This window comes from Dama dama, chromosome X (genome assembly GCF_033118175.1).
Source record: "Dama dama isolate Ldn47 chromosome X, ASM3311817v1, whole genome shotgun sequence".
Classification (NCBI taxonomy): domain Eukaryota; kingdom Metazoa; phylum Chordata; class Mammalia; order Artiodactyla; family Cervidae; genus Dama; species Dama dama.
In genome coordinates, this window is record NC_083714.1 from 86689192 (window position 1) to 86714857 (window position 25666).

At 38.0% G+C, this 25666-nt stretch overlaps 1 protein-coding gene across 1 annotated transcript in view; it reads left to right on the plus strand.

Annotated features, from left to right (window-relative positions):
* The first annotated feature begins 19361 nt into the window (after positions 1–19361).
* ABCB7 (ATP binding cassette subfamily B member 7) overlaps positions 19362–25666 on the plus strand; it is a 135099-nt gene continuing 128794 nt past the window's right edge. Inside the window, exon 1 of the mRNA XM_061137933.1 lies at positions 19362–19562. Coding sequence (XP_060993916.1) covers positions 19395–19562 — 168 coding nt within the window. The 5' untranslated portion in view covers positions 19362–19394. The remainder of the gene's footprint in view (positions 19563–25666) is intronic.

Genomic DNA, 25666 nt, shown 5'->3' on the forward strand with positions numbered 1-25666 from the left:
TACACTGTTGGTGGGAATGCAAACTAGTACAGCCGCTATGGAGAACAGTGTGGAGATTTCTTTAAAAACTGGAAATAGAACTGCCATATGACCCAGCAATACCACTTCTGGGCATACACACTGAGGAAACTAGATCTGAAAGAGACACGTGCACCCCAATGTTCATCGCAGCACTGTTTATAATAGCCAGGACATGGAAGCAACCTAGATGCCCATCAGCAGATGAATGGATAAGGAAGCTATGGTACATATACACCATGGAATATTACTCAGCCATTAAAAAGAATTCATTTGAATCAGTTCTAATGAGATGGATGAAACTGGAGCCCATTATACAGAGTGAAGTAAGCCAGAAAGATAAAGACCATTACAGTATACTAACACATACATATGGAATTTAGAAAGATGGTAATGATAACCCTATATGCAAAACAGAAAAAGAGACATAGATGTACAGAACAGACTTTGGACTCTGTGGGAGAAGGCGAGGGTGGGATGTTTCAAGAGAACAGCATCGAAACATGTATATTATCTAGGATGAAACAGATCACCAGTCCAGGTTGGGTGCATGAGACAAGTGCTCGGGCCTGGTGCACTGGGAAGACCCAGAGGGATCGGGTAGAGAGGGAGGTGGGAGGGGGGATTGGGATGGGAAATACATGTAAATCCATGGCTGATTCATGTCAATGTATGACAAAAACCACTACAATATTGTAAGGTAATTAGCCTCCAACTAATAAAAATAAGTGAAAAAAAAAGGGGGGGTCAAAGAGACATTTTAAATATCAAGCAGAAAACTATGAGATTTCTGTCTGTCTGTCTGTCTGGATTTATGTATGCCTCAGTGTGTGTCTTTTGTTTTTTTTTTTTTTTTAATATTGCTGAAGTTGTAAATGAGTTCTAATTTAGTTAGCCTAAAGAAAAGTAAGCACTTACGAATCAGACAATTCTAAATACAAGAGAAATTAACCTAAATGAATATCAGATTCACGTGAACTGGGAAATAGTCAATATTAAGTATATAGTATTAATGTTGGTTTGCTAATCTAATATAGACATGTCTAAGAGTCATTAACATTAAGCATAATATTTTCATTGTGCCTAGGTTTATTATACGCTAGGTATTGTTATATTGTTATATCTGTTACAAGTTTATCAGCAAGGAAAGTACCTCGAGTGAAGAAACTTCAAAAAAATGTAAATGAGATATGAGCTTTTGGATAAACTCTATTAAGAATAACTATACTTTATAAATGTCTATCTAAAACAGTCTCAGTAGATTTTGGTAACCTGAATTTCTAGGGTAGTGCTTAACTAAGTGATGGAACTTTATTGAATAGCTAGGTCATTTCTAAATAAAATAAGATTCTGAAACATTTGCTACTTAACACTAATTTCCTCTTACACAGAAACTAAAGAGATTTTGGACTACCAATGAATAATGTTTGATGCCATCCTCAGATGTTCTCTAGAAATTTTTTTAGAGATTGTCACTGGTATCTATGTTCACCAATCTATAGAATGCTAATATAAAGGTCAGTTCTTGGATGCTTAAGGAAAGTATGATGTGTGTTTTCAGTAAAGAAGGTATGAGAAATGAAATTACATTTTATGAAGGGAAAAGGAAGTAGATCTGACTTACAGGTGGCTGTTTCAGGATGGGAGAACAAAGTAATGGGTACAGAAAGTGATAAGGTTTGATGGAAAGTGCACCCCAAGGGAAGAGTTTTGTGCATAAATACAAGCTTTCTTGAGATATTGAACTGTCTTTGATAATGGATTTTAAGTTTCTTTACCTCTGAAGTAATCTGTTCTATGTTTACCTTTGAAATCTTCTTTGTTATTTTGGCTAAGTGAATATATAGTTTCATAGTGATCTATATGATTCTATCTGACTGAGTGTTATAAACCCTTTTGATATTTATCAAAAAAACTTCCTAAATAACTTGACTTCTAGCTAACTTTGGGATGCTTCAGAGGGCCCCTGAGGCATCCCAAAGAGCTATTAAACTACCTGGATTCATTAGACATGTTAAATTTTATGGGAAGTACTGTTGAAGGGGTGATAAATTTTCTCAGGTTATACTGTATGGTTGATGTTACTAATATAGATATCCTAAAATTATGAGGAATTCATGTAGATCTGATATGCCCTGATAAAATATTGTCAGTTATAATTCTAGTTATCATGGTAAAGTGTTACAAGTCACAGCAATGACCAATTTACTTTGTCAGTTGCATTTTCAGTTCAGTTCAGTCGCTCCGTCATGTCCAACTCTTTGTGACCCCATGGACTGCAGAACGCCAGGCCTCCCCATCCATCACCAGCTCCCAGAGTCCACCCAAACCCATGTCCATTGAGTCAGTGATGCCATCCAACCATCTCATCCTCTGTCGTCCCCTTCTCCTCCTGCCCTCAATCTTTCCCAGCATCAAGGTCTTTTCAAATGAGTCAGCTCTTCGCATGAAGTGGCCAAAGTATTGGAGTTTCAGCTTCAGCATCAGTCCTTCCAATGAATATTCAGAACTGATCTCCTTTAGGATGGACTGGTTGGATCTCCTTGCAGTCCAAGGGACTTTCAAGAGTCTTCTCCAATGCCACAGTTCAAAAGCATCAATTCTTCGGTGCTCAGCTTTCTTCACAGTCCAACTCTCACATCCATACATGACCACTGGAAAAGCCATAGCCTTGGCTAGACAGACCTTTGTTGACAAAGTAATGTCTCTGCTTTAAAATATGCTATCAAAAAAAAATATGCTATCTAGGTTGGTCATAACTTTCCTTCCAAGGAGTAAGCATCTTTTAATCAGATTTTAAACATGCCTTCTATGGTTTTCACCCTGATGCCTTTGCAAGAATACTGCTACTTCAAGATTTATGGAAAAGACTTTTCTAACATTAAGCAATAAACAAATTTTGTTTGTTTGTTATCTGGTAAACTGGTAACAGACTAGAATTTAGTCTACTCGCTATGTTAAGAGAACAAAGTTTTCTTAGAATGAAGCTTTTGACAACAGATTATGAATTTCTTTGCCTTTAAGTGATTTATATTTGTTTTTAAAGTCTTTTGTTACTTTGGTAAAGTAAAGAAGCACTATTTAAGATTATGATACATGTAGACAAAGATCATTCGGCTTCTACAAAAAATAAGCCCTCACGGTTAGACTTTTGCTATCCTGATGTCCTTAAAACATGGCAACAGTCTACTCCTAAATTGGGGAATTAAAAATGGGTGAACAATAGCTGTAAATCAAAGAGTCAGGGCTATGGGAAATCCAGGATGGCTGCTTGGCTTTTCCTGGCTCCCTGACAAACCTCATTTTTATTTGATGGGTTAAAGCCTTCTCTGGCTACAGGGTTAATGCCCTAATAATGAAAAAATCATATTTCACTGAATATTAAGTTTTGTTAATTGTTAAACTAAGTTTCTAGTATTGTTAGTTAAGGTCTAATGTTTACTAAGGCTCACTTCTGAGATAGCTCTTTGTTGTTATGTTATATTGCTAAAAGATTTAATTAAATTATTAAAAAGGACACCCTAAGTTTGTTTCTAAAGCTTATCTCAGTAACCAGTCTTTGGATAAAGATCAGATGCTCCATGATCTACAACCAGGAGATTAACACCAGGCTATAGTTATTTAACAAACAAAGTCAGATAACCTAGGGTATACTGGACTCTACCTAATGAAAGTTCTTGACTTATAATTCTTACTTGTGACCTTACTAATAACTGCTAGCCATATTATTTTCTATGTCACTTGTTTCAGAAGATTGTTTCTTATGTTACCAAATGTGTGACTGAGTCTGTGATAAAATGCTGATATGCACTTCCATATGAGATCAATGATTGTAATAATGTAACTCTAGATATGGGAAGAAACAACAAGAGGGAATGTTTTCCTGGACCAAGAGGCTAGTAAGACAGGTATGGTCCAGAGACTTTTGCTATTCACAAGGCCTGATTCAATAATAGAACACTGAGTGGCCTGTCAATGGAATCTTCGTTAAATCTGGGAATGAGCCTTCCCAGCACCACAGAACGCAATGGCCATATAATGCCCACAAAGCATGGTCAAATATGTGGTTATGAAGGGACCCTGCTGACTGAAAGCTGGCACTTGCCAGCTGCCTCTACAAGGATTACTTCATGACCACTGCAAGCTGCTGACTGTCAATATCCCCTGAAAGGAGTTCAGGGTGGAGATCAGAAATAAGGCACTCTGTGCTCTGGGAAAAACCCACAAGAACCAGCCTTCAGATAGTCAGACATTTTCAGGTAAAGATTTTACGAGCCCAAATTCGTATCTTGGGCATCTTCTTGTACCTAGAGAAACACTAATGTCATAAACCAATGTCTGGTCCTGGTTCTCCTGGCTAGCCCCTGAGCAACTTTTCTACTTCTATTAATCTTTGGGCCACGTACCTTTAACTTCCTTGTTAAGTTTGTTTCTTCTAGAATACAACAAATCTCTAAGTGGTAGTATGACAAGAATATTCCCTGACCAACAAACACCTAGACAATGCTGAAACAAGTCACCTTATCATTCCATGGACTCTCATCTCCCTCCATAGTTGCACCCTGACAGAGAGCAGGCAAAGGGAACCCAGAGCCCCACAATGGCCCTGTACAACCTGAAGAAGCCAGAGTGGTCATCACCCCTTCTCCCCTGAGACAGGGTTCGCAAATACCTGAGAAGGGAAATAGGTAGATAGTTAGACATGAGTAGGGTATCAAAAGGGGCCAAAGAACTGGCCCTAAATATAATAAAGAGAAGGAAGAATGTGGTGACCCAAGGACGAAAGAGCAGATAAAACCAAGGAGGGTCTTGGAATGCAAGAACAGAAAAAACAGACCCTTATCATCCTTCCCTCCTCCATGTTGTAACTATTAATGGATTTCAGGTCCTCCTGAGCAGTATAACCTGTCTCCCCTCCTACCTCATAGGGAGAAGATATTTGCCTTACTCTTCCTCCCCTCCAACTCAGTATATATGCCTCATCCAATCAGCAAATGACCTGCAAGACCTCTATCCCACTCCTTGTACCCTGGGTATAAAGGTGGACTAAGGACCCCTGGAATGTGAAGTCAAGTGGGCCTTAGGAAGCATCACTACAAACAAAGCTAGTGGAGGTGATAGATTTCCAGTTGAGCTATTTCACATCTTAAAAGATGATGCTGTGAAAGTGCTATAATCAATATGCCAGCAAATTTGGAAAACTCAGCAGTGGCCACAGAACTGGAAAATGTCAGTTTCATTCTAATTACAAAGAAAGGCAATACCAAAGGATGCTCAAACTACCACACACTTGCATTCATCTCACACGCTAGTAAAGTAATGCTCAAAATTATCCAAGCCAGGCTTCAACAATGTGAACTGTGAACTTCCAGATGTTCGAGCTGGATTTAGAAAAGGCAGAGGAACCAGAGATCAAATTGCCAACATACGCTGAATCATCAAAAAAGAAAGAGTTCCAGTAAAACCTCTATTTCTGCTTTATTGACTATACCAAAGCCTTTGACTGTGTGGATCACAAAAAAGTGTGGAAAATTCTGAAAGAGATGAAAATACCAGACCACCTGACCTGCCTCTTGAGAAATCTGTATGCAGGTCAAGAAGCAACAGTTAGAACTGGACATGAAACAGCAGACTGGTTCCAAATAGGAAAAGGAGTATGTCAAGGCTGCATATTGTCACCCTGCATATTTAACTTACATGCAGAGTACATCATGAGAAACGCTGGGCTGGATGAAGCACAACCTGGAATCAAGATTGCTGGGAGAAATAGCAATAACCTCAGATATGCAGATGACATCACCCTTATGGCAGAAAGTGAAGAAGAACTAAAGAGCCTCTTGATGAAAGTGAAAGAGGAGAGTGAAAAAGTTGGCTTAAAGCTCAACATTCAAAAAACTAAGATCATTGCATCCAGTCCCATCACTTCATGGCAAATAAATGGGGAAACAGTGGAAACAGTGTCAGACTTTATTTTTGGGGGCTCGAAAATCACTGCAGATGGTGACTGCAGGATGATATTAAAAGAAAGATGGTAACGATAACCCTATATGCAAAACAGAAAAAGAGACACAGAAATACAGAACAGACTTTTGAACTCTGTGGGAGAATGTGAGGGTGGGATATTTCAAAAGAACAGCATGTATACTATCTATGGTGAAACAGATCACCAGCCCAGGTGGGATGCAAAAAAAAAATAAATAAATAAATAAATAAAAAATAAAAGACACTCCTTGGAAGGAAAATTATGACCAACCTAGATAGCGTATTAAAAAGCAGAGACATTACTTTGCCAACAAAGGTCCGTCTAGTCAAGGCCTTGGTTTTTCCAGTAGTCATGTATGGATGTGAGAGTTGGACTATAAAGAAAGCTGAGTGCCAAAGAATTGATTCTTTTGAACTGTGGTGTTGAAGAATTATAACCTTGAGAGTCCCTTGGACTGCAAGGAGATCCAGCCAGTCCATCCTAAAGGAAATCAGTCCTGAATATTCATTGGAAGAAGTGATGTTGAAGATGAAACTCCAATACTTTGGCCACCCAATGCAAAGAGCTGACTCATTTGAAAAGACTTTGATGCTGGGAAAGATTGAAGGCTAGAGGAGAAGGGGACGCCAGAGGATGAGATGGTTGGATGGCATCACCGACTCAATGGACATGAGTTTGAGTAAAGTCCGGGAACTGGTGATGGACGGGGAGGCTGGGCGTTCTGCAGTCCATGGGGTCGCAAAGAGTCGGACACGACTGAGCGACTGAACTGAACTGAAGTACCCTTGTTCAACATTTGTTCTCCCTTGAGCTGGCTCACTGTTCTAACAGTGTCTCCCACTCTAATAAACTTTATTTCCCTCTCATTCTGTCTCATGTCTGGAAATTCTTTTCCAACCCGCGCCTGGACCACGACAGCAGCTATCAGAATTATTATACTGAGTACTATTATGAAGACAGTCTGAAAAAGAATTAGTTTGATTTGCCTTGATTGCAGAGTTATAGACTACATAATAATGATTTTCTAAAGTTTTATAGCACTGAATTTCCCTGGCAGTCCAGTGGTTGACTCTGTGCTTCTATTGTATGGGACCCAGTTTCAATCCCTGCTCAGGGAACCAAGATTCAACATGCCATGTGGTACAGTCAAAAATAAGTAAATAAAAATTGTATACCATTTTGCAATTTACAAAACAATCCCCATAATTATATCATTTGATCCTCACAGCAACCTTGTAAAGTAGGTATTATTATATCCGTTAAGGATGAGGAAACTAAGTTTAAATTCCTGAATTTCAAAGAAGTTATCAAGTAGTACAACTTGATCTTTTATTAACAAGTTTATTGAAATATAATTCATGTACATCTAATCCGGGCTTCCCAGGTGGCTCAGTGGTAAAGAATTCAGCTGCCAATGCAGGAGATATAGGAGACACAGGTTTGTTCCCTGGGTCGGGAAGATCCCCTGGAGGAGGAAGTGGCAACCCATTCCAGTATTCTTGCCTAGAGAATCCCATGGACACAGGAACCTCGAAGGCTACAGCCCACAGGGTTGCAAAAAGTCATACATGACTGAGTATGCATGCACGAGCACACCATCTAATTCACTTATACAAGGAATATAATTCAGTGACTTTTACGTTATTCATAGAGTTATACAATCATCACTACAATCTATTTTAGAACATTTTATCCCAGGAAGAAAACTCTATACTCATTAGCAGCCACTCCAGCACTTACCCCAAACCCCAAAGTCTTAAGCAAACACTAGTCTACATTCTGTCTCTACAGATATGCTTATTCTGGGAATGTCATATAAATGGAGCCATACAATATGTGGTGTTTTGAATTTTTTCATTTAGCATTATGCTCTCAAGGTCTATCCATGTTGTAATGTATCAACACCTCATTCCTTTGTATGGTCAAATAATATTCCATTATATGGATATATCACACTTTATTTATCCAGTCGCTAGTTGATGAGTATTTTTGGCTATTGTGAATAATGCTGTTATGAGCATTCATGCATATGTTTTTCTGCGGACATAAGTATTAATTTACAACTTGATCTTGAACTCATTTTTCATCATAGGCAAAGTTTAAAGATGGCCCCCAAGATTCTTGCCCTCTAGTGTACATGCCCTGTATAATTCCTTCCCTTTGAGTGTGGGAAGAATTTGTGTATATGATGGGATAGCACTCTCTCGATTTGGTTATGTTATATGGCAAAGATGAAGAAGGTGTAGGTGTAGTTAAGGTCCCTAATCAGTTGATTTTAAGTTAATCAAAAGAGAGATTATTCAGACTGGGCCTCATGTAATCAGGAAAGCCCTTTAAAAGGGGATTTAGGCCTTTCCTGAAAGAAAGAATCGAAGTAAAAGGGTGGTCAAATGGTACAAACTTCCAATTATAAGTTAAATAAGTCATGAGGATGTAATATACAGCATGGTGATTGTAGTTATCTATACTGTGTTGAATATTTATTTGAAAGTTACTGAGAGAGTAGATCTTAAAAGTTCTCATCACAAGAAAAGAATTAGTAACTATGTGGGGAGATGGATGCTAATTAAACTTATTGTGATAATCATTTTTGCAACAATTTTATACCATATCAGTTTTTTGTAAACCTAAAACTAATACAATGTTATACACCAATTTTATCTCAATTAAGTAATAAGCAAAAGAGATTCTCTTTCTAGCCTTGAAAAAGCAACTAAACTCACTGCTTATCAAGGGGGTCACCTAGAAAGAACCTGAGGATGCTTCTAGAAACTGAAAGTAGTTCCCAGCCAACATCCATCAGAAAACAATGAATTCAGTCCTACAACTTCAAGGAAGTGAGTTTTGCCAACAGTCAGGGAGCTAGGAAGAGGGAGGGATTCCACATCTCAGGTGAGATTGCAGACCTGACTGACACCTTGATTTTATCTTGGTAAGGCTCTGAGCAGAAGATGCAGCTGATTTGTACCAAGACTCCTGACCCACAGAAATTGTGAATTCGTAAATGTATGTTGTTTTAAGCTGCCAAGTTTGTGCTAATTTGTTATGAAGAAACAGGAAGTGAATACAATGTCATATGGACTCCTTTTTTAATCATACCATCCAGTATTGCCTCCATGTACCTGTGTTCCCTTCCTTCTCCATGATTGTGTCATAGAGACACAATTGTGACATTGTGTCATATTATTGCAGTTGCCTGGATAATTAATAGATCTTTTTAAAAATCTGATTTTGCTGGAAAACTTCATTCAAACATAAGGAGAGCAATGATTTTCTGATTAACAAGAAGTCACATAATCATGAGTTTTAATAGCCAGAGATGTTAAATTCAAGATGTTACATTAAGATCTGAAAGGAATCTTCATCAAGCTCAGCCTAAAAATTGATGTCATACTCAAGTCTACCAACCCCTTTGTAACATGCCTCATTAAAGTAATTTCCCAGATAACACTCTCTGATTTTTCAATTCTCATTTTCTCACTTCACTCTGCTGACCTTTGGATCAGGCACTTTAAGATGGAAACTGAAGTGAGTTCTGAAATATTAAAAACATCATGCTGCATACAGCTTCATCATGGACTTACATGGCACACAGATTTTAAAAAAAGTTTTCACAGTTCATTGGTCCCTTAACACCAGAGTAAAACCATGGAGCTATGAAATTAGCAAGTTAAATAGATCTTGAAGAAACTTGAAATCATGGTCTATCTAGCAACAATTCTAAGGGATTCACTTGATTATTCTCTGGGCAATGGTATGCATAGTTTTCAGAAAAACAATGATTCTTACTGTGCCATCTGCATGGAGTCCCACAGTCCCATGAAAATTTCCACAAGATCATTCTTTGCCAAGGAAAACTTGGTTGCTGCTTTACAATACACAGGATTGCCCACAATATTAGGAAGTGAAAACAGCTTTGGCATGCTCCTTAAACTCTGAGGGTCGTGTTGACAAACATATGAGGAGACATTACAGTTTCGGTTGACAGCATAGGCTTTAGGGTCAAGCTTCGGTTTGAGTTCTGGCTCTGCTTCTTAATATGTAAGTACCTTTGGGAAGGTTCCTGAACTTCTGCAAATTTCAGTTTTCCTAAGCAGAAAATAAAAGTTGATCATAATATTACCTGCCTCATACAACACTGGGGAAGATTATATGAGATCATGTATGTAAACCATGTAGCAAGTCCTTATTATAGATTAAGCTTTCAATAATTAATAGCTGTTGTTATTATACATGAGAAGGATTAAGATACAATTATTTTGTATAACATGCAAATGAACCAGATAATTTTTAAATTTGTAGAAGATTTTGCCCCTGGAAGTAAAGCAGTAAAACTGAATAAAATCTCTAAACTTTCATTAGGTTAAAAAATAATTAAAATTTTGCATGAGTTTTAAGTTTGGGGGGCCTCCCAAGAAAATTTGAATAAAATCTCTAAACTTTTATTAGGCTAAAAAATAATTAAAATTTAGCATGAGTTTTAAATTTGGGGGGCTTCCCCAATGGCTCAGTGGTAAAGAATCTGCCTGCAATGCAGGAGACATAGCAGATGTGGGTTCAATCCCTGGGTCAGGAAGATCCCCTGGAGGAGGAAATGGCAACCCACTCCAGTATTCTTGCCTGAAAAATCCCATGGATAGAGGAGTTTAAATTTTTTTAACACAAACAACTATGATTAAAACACTCTAGTACTCCCCTGGTGGTCTAGTAGTTAAGAATCCACCTGCCAATGCAAGGAACACAGATTCAATTCCTGGTCTGGGAAGATTCCACATGCTGTGGAGCAACTAAGTCCTTGCGGCACAACTACTGAATCCAAGTGCCACAAATACTGAAGCATGCATGCCCTGTGCTCTGCAACAAGAGAAGTTACTGCAATGAGAAGCCTTGGTACCACAATGAAGACTAGCTCCCGCTAGCTGCAACTAGAGAAAGCCTGCACACAGCAACAAAGACCCAGCATAGCCAAAAATAAATAAATAAATGAAAGGAAATTAAAAAAGAAAAACACTCTAATGGCACAGTGGTAGGGAGCCTGGGCTTTGGAATAAGACCCTCTGGATTTAGATATCAACCACTTCCAAGCTATGTGTTCCTGAGTAACTCCTAAGCTTCCTTTTCCTCATTTGAAAAGTGGAGGTTATAATAGAACCTACTCTGTATGGGCTTATGAGAGGACAAAATTAGATGATACCAGTTAAAGCAGAGTACTTAGAAGAGAATAAATGCTCAATAAATGTTCCCCTCACAAAGGGGGGAAGGGACTTCCCTTGGGGTCCAGTGGTTAGGACTTCACCTTCCAATGCAGGGGGTACCAGTTTGATCGGTGGTCAGGGAGCCACAAGCCTCATGGCCAAAAAACCAAAACATAAAACAGAAACAATATTGTGACAAATTTAATGAAGACTTTTGAAAAATGGTCCACATCAAAACAAAATCTTAAAAAAAGAGGGGGAGTGATAAACATAACTTCAAAACATCAATTATTTATTTTGTACTGTGTCCTTTGAAATATATCAATAGTCTGATATATCCTAGCAATAATAAATGTGGATATGTGTACATGTATATGTACATACGGGCTTCTCAGGTGGCGCTAGTGGTAAAGAACTTGCCTGCCAATGCAGGAGACATAAGAGACGCTGGCTCAATCCCTGGGTCGGGAAGATCCCCTGGAGGAGGGCATGGCAATCCACTCCAGCATTCTTGCCTAGAGAATCCCCATGGACAGAGGAGTCTGGTGGGCTATGGTCCATAGGGTTGCAAAGAGTTGGACAAGACTGAAGTGATTTAGTATGCATGCGCATACACATATACATACACATATTTATATATATGTTTATGTGTACATATATGTATGTGTTTGTGTGTGTGTGTATATATATATATATTTATATATCTTTGTGTTCTGTCTTATTCAACATTATTTCATGTACATTCTTCCATATACCAACACAAGTCATATACTTTTCATATAATTTTCATTGAAGTTTTCCATTGAACCGCTTATGTAAAAGCTGGGATTGTTTTCAAAAGTTGTCATTATGATTTACACTGATATAAGCATCTCTGTGCAGTTTCCCTTATTTTTTTCTTTTGGAGTAATTTTTGAACTGTATTTCCTTAAAGTATAAGTGTCAAGTGATCAAGAGGTATATAATAGAGTCAACAGGGTTAACTGACAAGATGTGAGAAACACTTTTCTACACCCTCCAAACACATAGACAAGTTGGATAAAATAACACTCCCCTAGTTTTAAAAAATGCATAATTGAGTTTGAAAACAAAGAAACTCTCTATGTGTCAGAAATGAAGAGGAAATGCAGTCAGAAGAGTAAACAAGAGTTGAAGCTCAATGCTCCTAAGAGGAGTCAGACATAGTTGTAATAGAAAGTCTGGGGTATTATTTTTCCTTTTTAAAATTTAGGTACAAAATAAAATCACCCTTTTGGTTTATAGTTCTGCAAGTTTTAATATACACATAAAGTAGTATAACAACTACCACAATCATGATATGAAAGTCTCACCAAATTCTTCCATGTTTCTTTGTAGTCAAACTGTTCCTCCACCCTCACTTGACTGGAGTTTTAGCGCCTTGCTGAAATGCATGGTAAGCCACAGACCCAGTGCGTGGGTAGTGAGCTGAAATTGAGCTTCCTGCAGTAGGAAGTACTGCTAAAACTTTGACCTTTAGCCTGTGAATGTGGATTTATAAGCAGGAAATCCATTCTCAGCTGTAGGTCCTCCATGAAAAATCTCCACTATGCATGGGTGTGGGGTCCACATGCATACTACATATATGGTATAGAAAAGCAAAGCTAAAAGAATAAACTGTAAAAACTGGCCCTAAACTTTTATAGGGACACTGTGGAAACAAACACAAAACTGCTCCATAGTGACACCTCTACAACCCAGGAGACAATTCTCTCTGAAAAAAGAGAGCATAACTAAAAATTACAAAGTATACAAAGACTCTTACCACCAAAAGAGAAAACCAGAGTATGTAATAATGGAAAAACTTAGGCCCACAGAAATCTAATCAAGTAATCTATCAACTTAGAACTTGATAATCAGCGAAATAAAGATATTTCAGGACTCAAGACTCAAAGTATACTACAACGGAACTTCAGTAAAAGAACTGCTAAAGGATGCATGGTGATGGTGATGGGTGATGGACAGGGAAGCCTGGCATGCTGAAGTCCATGGAGTCGCAAAGAGTCGGACATGACTGAACGACTAAACTGAACTGAAAGGATGCATTCCAGTAAGACTGAAAATGAAATCAGAAGTAAGAAGTTTGATGGAATTAAGCAATGTTGAACAAAAACATCAGTGAATCATGTTGAAATACCTAAATAAGTATTGACTATAAAAAATCATGATAATAATTAATTCAAAGAGGTAGATAGAATAAAAATCTAAACTACTATAACTAGGAAGATAGAAGGGGAAACTTGGGAGATCCAAAATTCTTTTATTTTTTGGGAGAAGGCTAGAATTGTTACTTTTAGACTCTGTTAGAAAAATGTATAATAACATAAGTATCTTTAAAGTTATAAGTATAATCATTGAAAGAAATGTAAATAACATACATAACTTTCAAACCAGTAGGGGGGAAAATTTCAATAAATTCATGTGAAGGCAGAAAAGAAGGGAAAAAGAAGTAAACAAAAACTATGGCAAAAATAAAATACAAAATAATATAATAGAAACCAGCCCAAATATGTTTATAGTTAATATATAAATGTAAATTAATCATAGGTGTCTATTAAAAGAGACTCTCAGAATGGATATAAAAACACCTTCAGGTGTGTGTTGCTACAAAGGCATACCTAAAACTATCAAAAAAGAGGGGCTAACAATAAAGGGGTAGAAAAAATACACTAGGCAATGATATGGTGATATTAGTATCAGACAAAAGAGAACTCATGGTGAAAATTATTAATATTAATAAAAAGGAAATGACTTAATTTTTCAGCCACCATGAAGATAAAACAATCATTAACCTGTATGCACCTTATATTAAAAATATCAACTTAACGTACACAATAGGTGGGCAAATTACAAGAAGAAATTGACAAATCCACATCCATGGTGCTACATTTTACTACTGATATTAATAGAACAAAGCACACAAATAAGTAGCAAGGTGTAGAAAATTCGGACAAGTTAAAAAATTGTTGCTCTGCTGGGATGACCCAGAGGGATGGGATGGGGAGCGAGTTGGAAGGGGGGTTCAGGATGGGGAACACATGTACATGCATGGCGGATTCAAGTCAATGTATGGCAAAACCAATACAATGTTGTAAAGTAAAATTAAAAAAAAATTGTTATATCCTCTACAGGGTACTGATTATTTTTTAACCTTCTACTTAGCAACCTTGTATAACTATATTGTTTTTTATTAGTTTATCAATACATTATTTTTTTTAAACTGGAAAAATAATCTATAATATACTGCTATTTTCTCTCTTTCAATCCTTATACCTTTTGTTTCTACTTCTCATTTATTGCATTGACCATTACTTCTACCCAATACAATGCCAAATAGTAGTGGGTAAGTGAGCACCCTTGGCATAGTCCCATCTTTAAGGAAAACACTACTAAATCATTAAGTTAAATGCTTGAAATATTTTTATTTATGGTGGGCAAGATACCTTTACCAATTTAGAGAAAACTAAAGAGTTTTGAAATCTTGGATGAGTGTTGAATTTTATTAAATATACTTTCTGATGTTTTCATATATCTTGTTTCTATATAATACATATCTTTTAAAATTTGTCTATCAAGGAATTCCCTGGTGGTCCAGTGTTCAGGACTTTGCACTTCCACTGCAGGGATGTGTGTGCTTAGATGCTCAGTCATGTCCGACTCTGTGTGACCCCATAGACTGCAGACTGCCAGGTTCCTCTGTCCATGGGATTCTCCAGGCAAGAATACTGGAGGGGTTGCCATTTCCTCCTCCAGGGGATATTCTGGACCCAGGGATCAAACCCACATCTGCTGTGTTTCCTGCATTGCAGGTGGATTCTTTACGCGCTGAGCCATCAGGGAAGCCACTGCATGGGACTCACATTCAATCTCTGGTGGGGGAACTAAGATCTAGTCTTAAAACTGACATATAATTTTCTTGTACAATCCTTGTCCGTGGTAAAGGGGCTTGTATTTCATTCTAAGAAGTTAATGCTTGATCCTATAGCAAGTGAATGGTTTTAATCAGGGAAGAAACATGATTAGATTTGTATGTTCATTAAACCACTCTGTATTAAGTATATACACACTTCATAAAAAATGTAAGACATCATGATAATCATGGTGAATTATTCAAATCTATTTGTCTCCTTCTTTCCAAACTCCACCAAAGTAACATAAAGGAATAAAACAGGAATAAATCTACATGGACAAAGAAACTAGGGCTAGAGAGGGCTAAAACAGGGGTCTTCACTAAACTGTTCTTTTCAAAATATAAAGCAAATACAGTAAAATGTTAGTATATGACTAAGCCAGGTTACAGGTACATAGGTGTCCATTATCTTTTCCTTCACAATCTTCAGTTATGATGAAATATTTCTTAACATTAAAAATGCACAAAATCAAGTTAGTTTTAGAAAGTGATATGTGCTTCTCAAATTTTAATGTGAAAGTGCTTCTCAAATTTTACTGTGTATATGAATAAACTGGGGAATTCCTATTAAAATGCAGATTCTGAATCATTAGTCTGGGGGGGAGGGCTGAGATTCTGCATTTCTTACTGGCATCCTGGGTGATGCCAATGCTGGTGGTCTGTGGACCACTCTTAGAACAGCAAGATTTTAGGGTTAAAAAAAAAAACAAAGCAATGATAGAGAATGGTAGGATCAGGGGGTGACTTCTTTAGATAAGATGCTTTTGAAAAGCTTCTCTAAGCAGGTGATATTTGAGTCATTAAAAAGTCTCCAGGGGATGGGGAATACATGTAAATCCATGACTGATTCATGTCAATGTATGACAAAACCCACTACAATATTGTAAAGTAATTAGCCTCCAACTAATAAAAATAAATGAAAATAAATAAATAAATAAAAAGTCTCCAGGAAGGAAGAAGTTCCAGGTATAGGGGAAAGTTCCAGGTACAGGGGAAAGCATATTCAAAGTCACCGAGGTAGGGATAAGTTTTGGCATTTTCTAGAACTAGAAAAGACTACTGTGGCGTTCTTGAAGTACTCAAGTGTTTCTTCCACATTTCAAGTGTAATTAAGTGAAAACAGCACCATATTCAGAGTCATGAAACCTAGGTTTGGTCTTTGTCCCATTAGCTCTGTGACCTCTATCAAATTACAACCTGACCCAGCCTGTTTCCCCATAAATATGGGAATATGAATAAATAATACATATTCTGAAGGCTTGATGTGAGGATTAATAAGGTATGAATTTCAACAGCTATTTATAGTGACTTTTATTGTGTTTTCCTCTCTCTAGTTTATTTCCAACACATATGTGTCAAGTTACTGCAGGCCAAGTTGGCCTATTGCTGCAGTTCTCCCCAGTGCACAACTCTTGTTATGCTTCATGTTCTATTTCTGGGTGCACTGGAAATTTTCTTTGGTTTATTTGGCTCATATTTGATTCACTTTAGCTCATCAGAGAGTAACTACTTTGTTATTTCAATGTTATTTACATTTCTTAATCAGAGGAGTTGACTTACAATAAAACTACTTTGGTAAAAATGTTGTGCCTACAGTCAAAAACCTTACAGCTGTTGCTCCATGACAATAATGCCTGTAGGTGATTGTAATGAAACATCTCAAAACTCCTGAGAAATCATCTGTAGGATCAGATGTTTCAGACTTCTAAGATTATGCCTTATTTAAAATCTGAGAATTCTATATGGCCCATAGAGACTTTCAATTAAATCTTGCATTTGAGTGTGGGTAACATCTTTAGTGTAAAGAACAGTGGAATAGTAGCTTTAATACCACAGTTCTTGTTCTGACTCTAACACAACATGACCCTGGTCTTCTTTATTTACTAGCAACAAGAAATACCCACAAAAATGTTACTAAGATCCAGCAAGATAATGTGTGTGTTTCCAAAAGTATATAAATTTAAGATATTATCTTGTCACATTATATCTGACAGCCTATCACAAAATATATATTGTATAGGTTCCCACAGTTTTAAATTTTTTTTGGCTCCACCCCAAAGCATGCCTGATCTTAATTCCCTGACCAGGGATCAAACCCATGCCCCTTGAAGTAGAAGCACAGAGCCCTAACAACTGGACCACCAGGGAATCCCTAGGTTCCTGAATTTTACTTTAAATTAGAGCATTACTGGAGAGTACTTTACTTGGGTAGAAAGATTCAGTAGCAATACTCAGCTATTATAGAAATCATTGGTAGAATCTAGGGCTTCTCTAGTGTAAAGTGTTGTTAACAGAATAGATGCTGAATAAATGTTTATTAATGATGATTTAAGTAGACATTAATGAAAGAAGCCACTATTGATTTGTCAACTAGACAATGAGAAGCCAGAAATATCAAATTAGTCACTAAGTTCTGTCAATTCTATCTCCATAATACCTCTGGAATTGACCTACTGCCCTTGCTACTGCCAGGTTCAGGTCTTTATTTTATGACTATTGCCTTGAATTCATGACTCCAGTCTGAACTCCCTCCAGTACAACCTTACTAAGCCAGAGTGGTTTAATGAACATACAAATCTAATCATGTTACATTCCCGATTAAGGGCTTCCCTTGCGGCTCAGCTGGTAAAGAATCTGCCTGCAATGTGGGAGACCAGGATTCAATCCCTGGGTTGGGAAGATCCCCTGGAGAAGGGAAAGGCTACCCACTCCAGTATTCTGGCCTGGAGAATTCCATGGGCTATATAGTCCATGGGCTCAGAAAGAGTCAGACAGGACTGAGCAACTTTCACTTTCTTACTGATTAAGACCATTCACTCATATAGGATCAAGCATTAACTTAGAATGAAATACAAGGCCCTTTACCATCTCTGCTCACTCAGGCCCATCTCTTACTACTATGTCACACACTCCCTAGACTCCTGAACCTGGAGATGTTTTCTCATGCCTTCTTGCTGTTAGACATGCCATTTCCTTCACATGGAATTCCCTTCAACTGGAAACTTCAGTCTTAAATAATTCCTTTAGTCTGTAAATAATTCCTTTCAAGCATCTTCTTCTCTGGAAACCTGGAGTGTAATATGAATCCTGAAACAAGGTAAAGCTAACTGCATGGGTCATGCATATCCTTTGTCTTTATCAGACTTATCATTAGTCCACGGTGCCTCTACATAACTAGCTCGTAATTATTTGCCTGTCTTATGTGAAAATTTGAGAATGCAGCAGTGAATAGAATATTGCAAACCACACTACCGTTTCCAGGGTTTCAGGTAGCATTTATGCTTAGAAATATAGTTTCCTAGATAACCATAAACATATTTCAACATCATTTTGTTGGATGATAGTGGTGACAAAAGAATATAAACGCGTCTTTAAACACGGACTTCTCTGCATATATTTTCATTTTACCATCCTTCAGCAAATCTAGCTATTTTACAATAATTAGATACTGCAGAAACCAAAAGGAAGAGGTACAGAGGCAAATTAGCAGAGTAAAGGGGTGTGTGTTTGTGCGTATAAAACCCTCCCAAGAGCAACAGAAAACCGACGGAAAACTGCTCCAAAGTTTGTGCGAAGAGAAACAATCAGCCAAATGAAAGCGCTTACAACACAGCAGGGAGAAGGAAACGGCAATCCACTCCAGTCTTCTTGCCTGGAAAATCCCGTGGACAGAGGAGCCTGACAGACTACAGTCCATGGGGTCACAAAAGAGTCGGACACGACTTAGCGACTAAACAACAACAACGCACCAAGTGAATCTCACAGATGAAGCTTCCTCCCTGGGGACATCAATATCTGTAGTTTAATCTTCCCTAAGCAGTAGTACACTGGAGAGTGATGAGAATATTCAGAGGGAAAATGGAGAGAGGGGATATTGGCACCGAGTTGGCAGAAGAGTGAGATAACTGAAAAGATAGGGTTGCTGGATTTAGCAAATACGGTATTGGGACATAACTGTACTAAGAAATAATTCACCGTTTATCTGAAACTCAAATTTAACTGCGCATCCTGTGTTTTATCTGACATATCGAAGCTAAGAAAGTCAATGTTATCCCGATATTCCCGGCTGTGTAAGAAAAACACTCGAAAACCACCCGGGGTTGGAGGGCGGGGGGAAGCAGTTACGCTAAAGTGGCAGAATCTTCACAGAGAAGCTATTTCCGGTCTCCGCCTGGGAGGGAGAGAGGGAGGGGTAGAAGGATTAAGGTAGCGAGTTCCGACCGCCAGCGTCCCACAATCCTCTTCTTCGGTTCCTCTTTCCTCGCTCAAGATGGCGCTGCTCGCGATACATTCCTGGCGCTGGGCAGCTGCGGCGGCTGCTTTCGAAAAGCGCCGGCACGCGGTGATTTTGATTCGGCCTCTAGTCTCTCTCCGGGGCCCAGGTCCGCAGTGGCGGTCACGTCAGCTCCGCGGCTCGGGAACTGCTGGAATCTCTCAGGTGAGATGCCCTTCACTTGGAATGTGTAGGCTGAAGGACAAGGGGACCTATAGGGAAAAAATTGCTCTTGTATCTCTGAGTCAGAAACTGTGCAAAGAAGAAAGGTTTTCAGGGCTAGTTTGGAGCAGTATTTGTGAAGGAAATTAGGGTTAGAAATTTGAGGAAAGGGTGAAGAAAATCTATAGGGTACAGTAAGTGGGAACGGGACGTAAGGTTTCAGGCAGAGGGCACCTGGAGCTCTGGTGACGCTCATAATTTCCAGTTTTTCCTCTGAATTAAAGAGGTAGGGTAGACACCACCATAGTCTTCCCTAGTGCCTCAGACGGTAGAGTCTGCCTGCAATGCGGGAGACCAGGGTTTAATTCCCGGGTGGGGAAGATACCCTGGAGAAGTGAAATAGCTACCCACTCCAGTATTCTTGCCTGGACAATCCCACGGATGGAGGAGCCTGGCGGGCCCCTATCCATGTGGTCGCAAAGAGTCGGACACGACTGAGCACACACTCAGACACCATTCCCAGACAGCTTACTTTTCTAAATGCAAGGAAAACTGGGCTACTTCCCAAAGTTAGTAATAAGAGTTTGGGACCAATTTGCCAATGGTTGAGATTTTACTCAGCGGGAAGTAGCAATTTGGAGGGTGCTGGAAGATTATAAGTGAAGTGAAGTGAAGTGAAGTCGCTCAGTCGTGTCTGACTCTTTGCAACCCCGTGGACTGTAGCCTACCAGGCTCCTGCGTCTATGGGGTTCTCCAGGCAAAAATACTGGAGTGGGTTGCCATTCAGCTACCTATAAACCAGCGGCAAATTGAGTTAGCTCCAGTTAGCTCCCTTGCTGACAGTGCTTCTTGATAGGCTCAAACGGTAATTATCTCTGTCTCCAAAACATAGACCGCCCTAAATTTATATGTAAACATCTTTATCCTTTGATCTGAAAATAGTGTTCCTGTGTGTACACAGGTCATTTTGGAAGCCATAATCTTATCTTTAACTAATGAATGTAGCTGTGGCTACAGTGTATCTTAATATTTGTATTCATTATTATCTCTCATTTTAGAATAGTTATTTAAATTGTTATTTGTATAATGCTTGTACTTCAGTGTATCTTTTTATTGCCTATAATTGACAAAAAGCTTAAATGGCACCCCTTGTTCATCTGAATCATTAAAATGTTGTCAGCTTTATGTGATGAACAACCTCTTAAGTTTTGATTCTTTGTCAATAAATATTTAAAGCAATTATAATACAGTAAAGCAATGATGGGGAAGGTATAAAGTACTGTAAGAATATACATGAGAGGCATCAAAACTAATCTTGAGGTGGAGAACATTGCCTTGAGTAACTGAAGTATTGAAGCCAAGATCTGAAAAATTAGAAGTTAGTTAAAGAGGGAATAGCATGTGCAAAGGCCCACAGGTAAGAGAGAGCATGAACCTTTTGTAGAACTGCTTATAGTTTAGACTAGTGAGGAATTCATGACAGGAGATGGCAGATTGGGCTAGAGCAGCAAATCAGATCCTTTTATTAAAATTTTTTTAAAGCATTTTGTAGTTGAAATTTGTAACACGTGATCTCTTGGGAACCAGTCTTGTTCTCTACTCCCCTAATAAGCCAGATGAAGTTAAGATAAAATTTGTAGGACTTTCAGGCTCCAAGAATGAGGGGGAAGGAGAAGTCATTAAGAGTTTCAGAGAAAGTAATGGCAATAAAAAAGTTAGCTTTCTCTTTACATGAACTCTATCCCCACAATTTCCTCCACTCTCCTCTACATCCTGCCATTTCCTTTGGTTACCATTTCTGAAGTGTAAAAAGCAAGGAAAAGATGTTACCTTTGTTTTCTACTTCTTAAAGGCATGGAACTCTTGTCTCTTTTTTTTGAAAAGGTGGGTTTAACAGGGAGATGAATGATTATAAGGCTTTTAAAGTGGACCCTGATAGAACCTGAGGCAAATTTTCAGATTAATTAGTTACTAGTGGTTAAGATTACAAAATAAACACTGAGTGCATAATTTTAGAACAAATCATTAGTATGTATAGTGTATTTTAGAGCTGAAAGGAACCTTAGTGCTGTGTTATGAAATCATATTAGTGGTTGGATCAGCACTGTTTTTAAATGAAATTTAGTAGAATGGGAAAGAAAATAGCAATGCTTCATATGTATTTAGGGAAGTATTGTTTTATGAGTGTATGTGTGTCATTCCTGGGGCTTAGTAGGTGGTGCTAGTGGTAAAGAACCCATCTGCCAGTGCAGAAGACTTGAGAGATGCTGGTTTGATCCTTGGGTGGGGAAGATCCCCTGGAGGAGTTCATGGCAACCCACTCCAGTGTTCTTGCCTGGAGAATCCCATAGACAGAGGAACCTGGCAGGCTACAGTCCATAGGGTCTCAAAGTTTTGGACATGACTGAAGTGACTTAGCACGCATGCATGCATGATCTCATAGCTTTGTCCATTCATCCATCGATGAACACTTAGATTGTTTCCATGTCTTGGCTATTGTAAGTGATGCTACTGTGAACATGGGGGTGCAGATATTTTTAGAGTTAGTGTTTACATTTCCTTTGTATATATTCCCAGAAATGGAATTGCTAGATCATATGGGAGTTCTTTTTTTTTTTTTAAGCTGAGCCATACAAATACATAGATATTCCCACCTGTATGTGGTTACAGTGATGTATTGGGAAACGTGTTTTTCACACAGGATTATGCCCTAGAGCTGTGCTGTATAGTGTGGTAGTTGCTAGCTTCATGTGGCTGTTTAAATTAAAAATCTAATTCCTCTGTTGCGTTAGTTACATTTTAAAGGCTGAATAGCCATATAGATATGGAACGTTTCCATTATTGTAGAAATTTCTATTGAATGGTACTACTTTAGAAAAGATCATATCCAGGCCTTCTAATTTTGCAGATGAGGAGACTAAGTTCTAGTATAGATAAATGACAGCCATTAAGGCCTTTCATTTGTTTATTGCCTTTTGTGTGTTAGATATTTACATAAGGGTAATTAAGACTGTGACAGACACTAATCACACAGTGAAAGTGTGTTGAATTATAAAGATACTTATCTAATAATTGTTGTTTAGTCACTGAGTTGTGTCCAACTCTTTCAGTCCCATGGACTGTAGCCCACAAAGCTCCTCTGTCCATGGAATTCTCCAGGCAAGAATACTGGAGTGGGTTGCTGTTTCCTTTACCAGGGGATCTTTCTGACCCAGGGATCAAACCTGCATCTCCTGCTTGGCAGGCAGATTCTTTACCACTGAGCCACCTGGGAAACCCATTATCCAATAATTATACTAGACAGTTGTCTAGTCTATAATTCATAGAGGGAAATGCTTAAAAGTTTTTTCTTAAAATGGGAAGATTTCATATGAAAAGACCTAAATTATAATGATTATTATACACTTGCCTCTCTACTATACTAATTAGTATTAAAGAACTTAAGAATTTTGAATGATAGAATTTTATATTTATTTCATTAATATTGATATGTTAGAAATTGGAGCATCATATACTTAATCCATAGTGCCTTTTTTTCTGTTTAACGAGTCCTTGACTCTCGATCCTGACACTGATACTTTCTTCATTTTTTAAAAATAATTTTTTATTGAAGTATAGTTGATTTACAATGTTGTGTTAGTTTCTGCTGTACAACAAAGTGAATCAGTTATACATATACATATATCTATTATTTTTTAGATTCTATTCCCATATAGGTCATTACAATATTGAGTAGAGTTCCCTGTACTATAAAATAGGTTATTAGTTTTTTATTTTATTTTTTAAAGTTTTTTATTTTATATTGAAGTATAGCTGATTAACAATGTTGTGATAGTTTCAAGTGGACAGCAAAGGGATTCAGCCATACATATATGTATCCATTCTTCCCCAAATTCCCTTCCTATCCGGTCTGCCATATAACACTGAGCAGAGTTCCCTGTGCTATACAGTAGGTCCTTGTTGGTTATCCATTTTAAATGTAGCAGTTTGTACATGTCAGTCCCAGGCTCCAAGTTTATGCCCACCTCCTTCTCACCTAGTAACCATAAGTTTGCTTTCTACATCTGTGACTCTTATTTCCTTTTCATAAATAGGTTCATTTGTACCATTTTTTTTTTGGATTCCACATATAAACAGTATCACATGATATTTGTCTTTCTCTGACTTCCTACACTCAGTATGACAGTGTCTAGGTCTATCCATGTTTCTGCAAATGGCATTATTTTGTTCTTTCTTATGGATGAATAACAGTCCCTTGTATATATGTACCACATCTTCTTTATTCATTCCTTTGTTCATGGACCTTTAGGTTGCTTCCATGTCCTAGCTATTGTAAATAGTGCTGTAATGAATATTGGGGTACATGTATCTTTTTGAATTATGTTTTTTCCTGAATATTTGCCCAGGAGCAGGATTGAAGGGTCATATAGTAGCTCTATTTTTAGTTAAGGAACCTCCATACTGTTTGCCACAGCAGCTGTAACAATTTACATTCCCAGTTAATTTAATTAATTTTAATTAATTAATTTTAATTTTTGGTTGAGCTGGGTCTTTGTTGCTGCGTGCAGGCTTTCTCTAGTTGTGGTGAGTGGGGGCTACTCTTTGTTGCTGTGGCTTCTCCCTGCAGTGGCTTCTCTTGCTGCAGAGCACAGACTCTTTGTGCAAGGGCTTCAGTAGTTGTGGCATGTGGACTCAGTAGTCATGGCTCGTGGACCCCAGAGCATACAGGCTTCAGTATTTGTGGTGCGGGCTTGCAGACTCTAGAGCATGGGCTCAGTAGTTGTGGTGCATGGAGTTGGTTGCTCCACCGCATGTGGAATCTTCCCAGGTGAGGGATTGAACTCGGGTCTCCTGCACTGGCAGGCAGACTCCCATCCACTGTACCACAAGGGAAGCCCTCTCCAGCATTTATTGTTTGTAGATCTTTTGATGATGGCCATTCTGACTGATGTGAGGTGATACCTCATTGTAGTTTTGATTCTCATTTCTCTAATAATTAGTGATGTTGAACATTTTTTCATATGCCTTTTGGCCATCTGTATGTCTTCTTTGGAGAAATGTCTATTTAGGTCTTCCACCCATATTTGCATTTTTTTTTCTATTGAGCTGCATGAGCTGTTTGTATATTTTGGAGATTAATTCCTTGTCTGTCACATCCCATTCTGTGAGTTGTCCTTTTGTTTTGTTCATGGTTTCTGTTCCTGTGCAAAAAGCTTTTAACTAGGTCCTGTTTGGTGGCTCTGATTGTAAAGCATCTGCATGCAACGTGGGAGACCCAGGTTTGATCCCTTGGTCGGGAAGATCCCCTGGAGAAGGAAATGGCAATCCACTCCAGTATTCTTGCCTGGAGAATTCCGTGGATTGAGGAGCCTGGTAAGCTACAGTCCACGGGGTCACAAAGAGTCTGACACGACTGAGCGACTTTGCTTCGCTTCATTTGTTAATTTTTGTTTTTATTTTCATTACTCTAGGAAGTGTATCAAAAAAGATCTTGCTGTGATTTATGTCAGAGTGTTCTGGCTATCCTGTCCTCTAATATAAGAGTTTTAGAGTATCTGGCCTTACATTTAGGTATTTAATCCATTTTGAGGTTATTATTATTTATTTGAGTTTATTTATTAAGAAAAAGTTTTTTCTTAAAATGGAAAGATTTTATATGATAAGACCTAAATTATAATGATTATTATACAGTTGCCTCTCTGTTACACTAATTCATATTAAAAAGACTTACACGTTTTGAATGACAGAATTTTGGATTTATTTCATGAATATTGATATGGTAGGAACTGAGGCATCATATACGTAATCCATAATGCTTTTTTAATATATGTTTAATGAGTTCTTAACTCTTGATGCTGACACTGATAATGTACTTTCTTCATTTTTAAAAACATCTTTATTGGGATTAGTTCACATATCTAAAAGTCACCCACTTAAAGTGTACAGTTCAATGAATTTATTATATTCAATGGGTTTTAGTATATTCAGCAATACATACCACCATCACCATAGTCAGTTTTACATTTTCATTACCTCAGAAAGAAACCTTTTGGCTATCACCGTCATTCCCCCTTCCCCACCAGACTTACACAACCATTAATCTATGT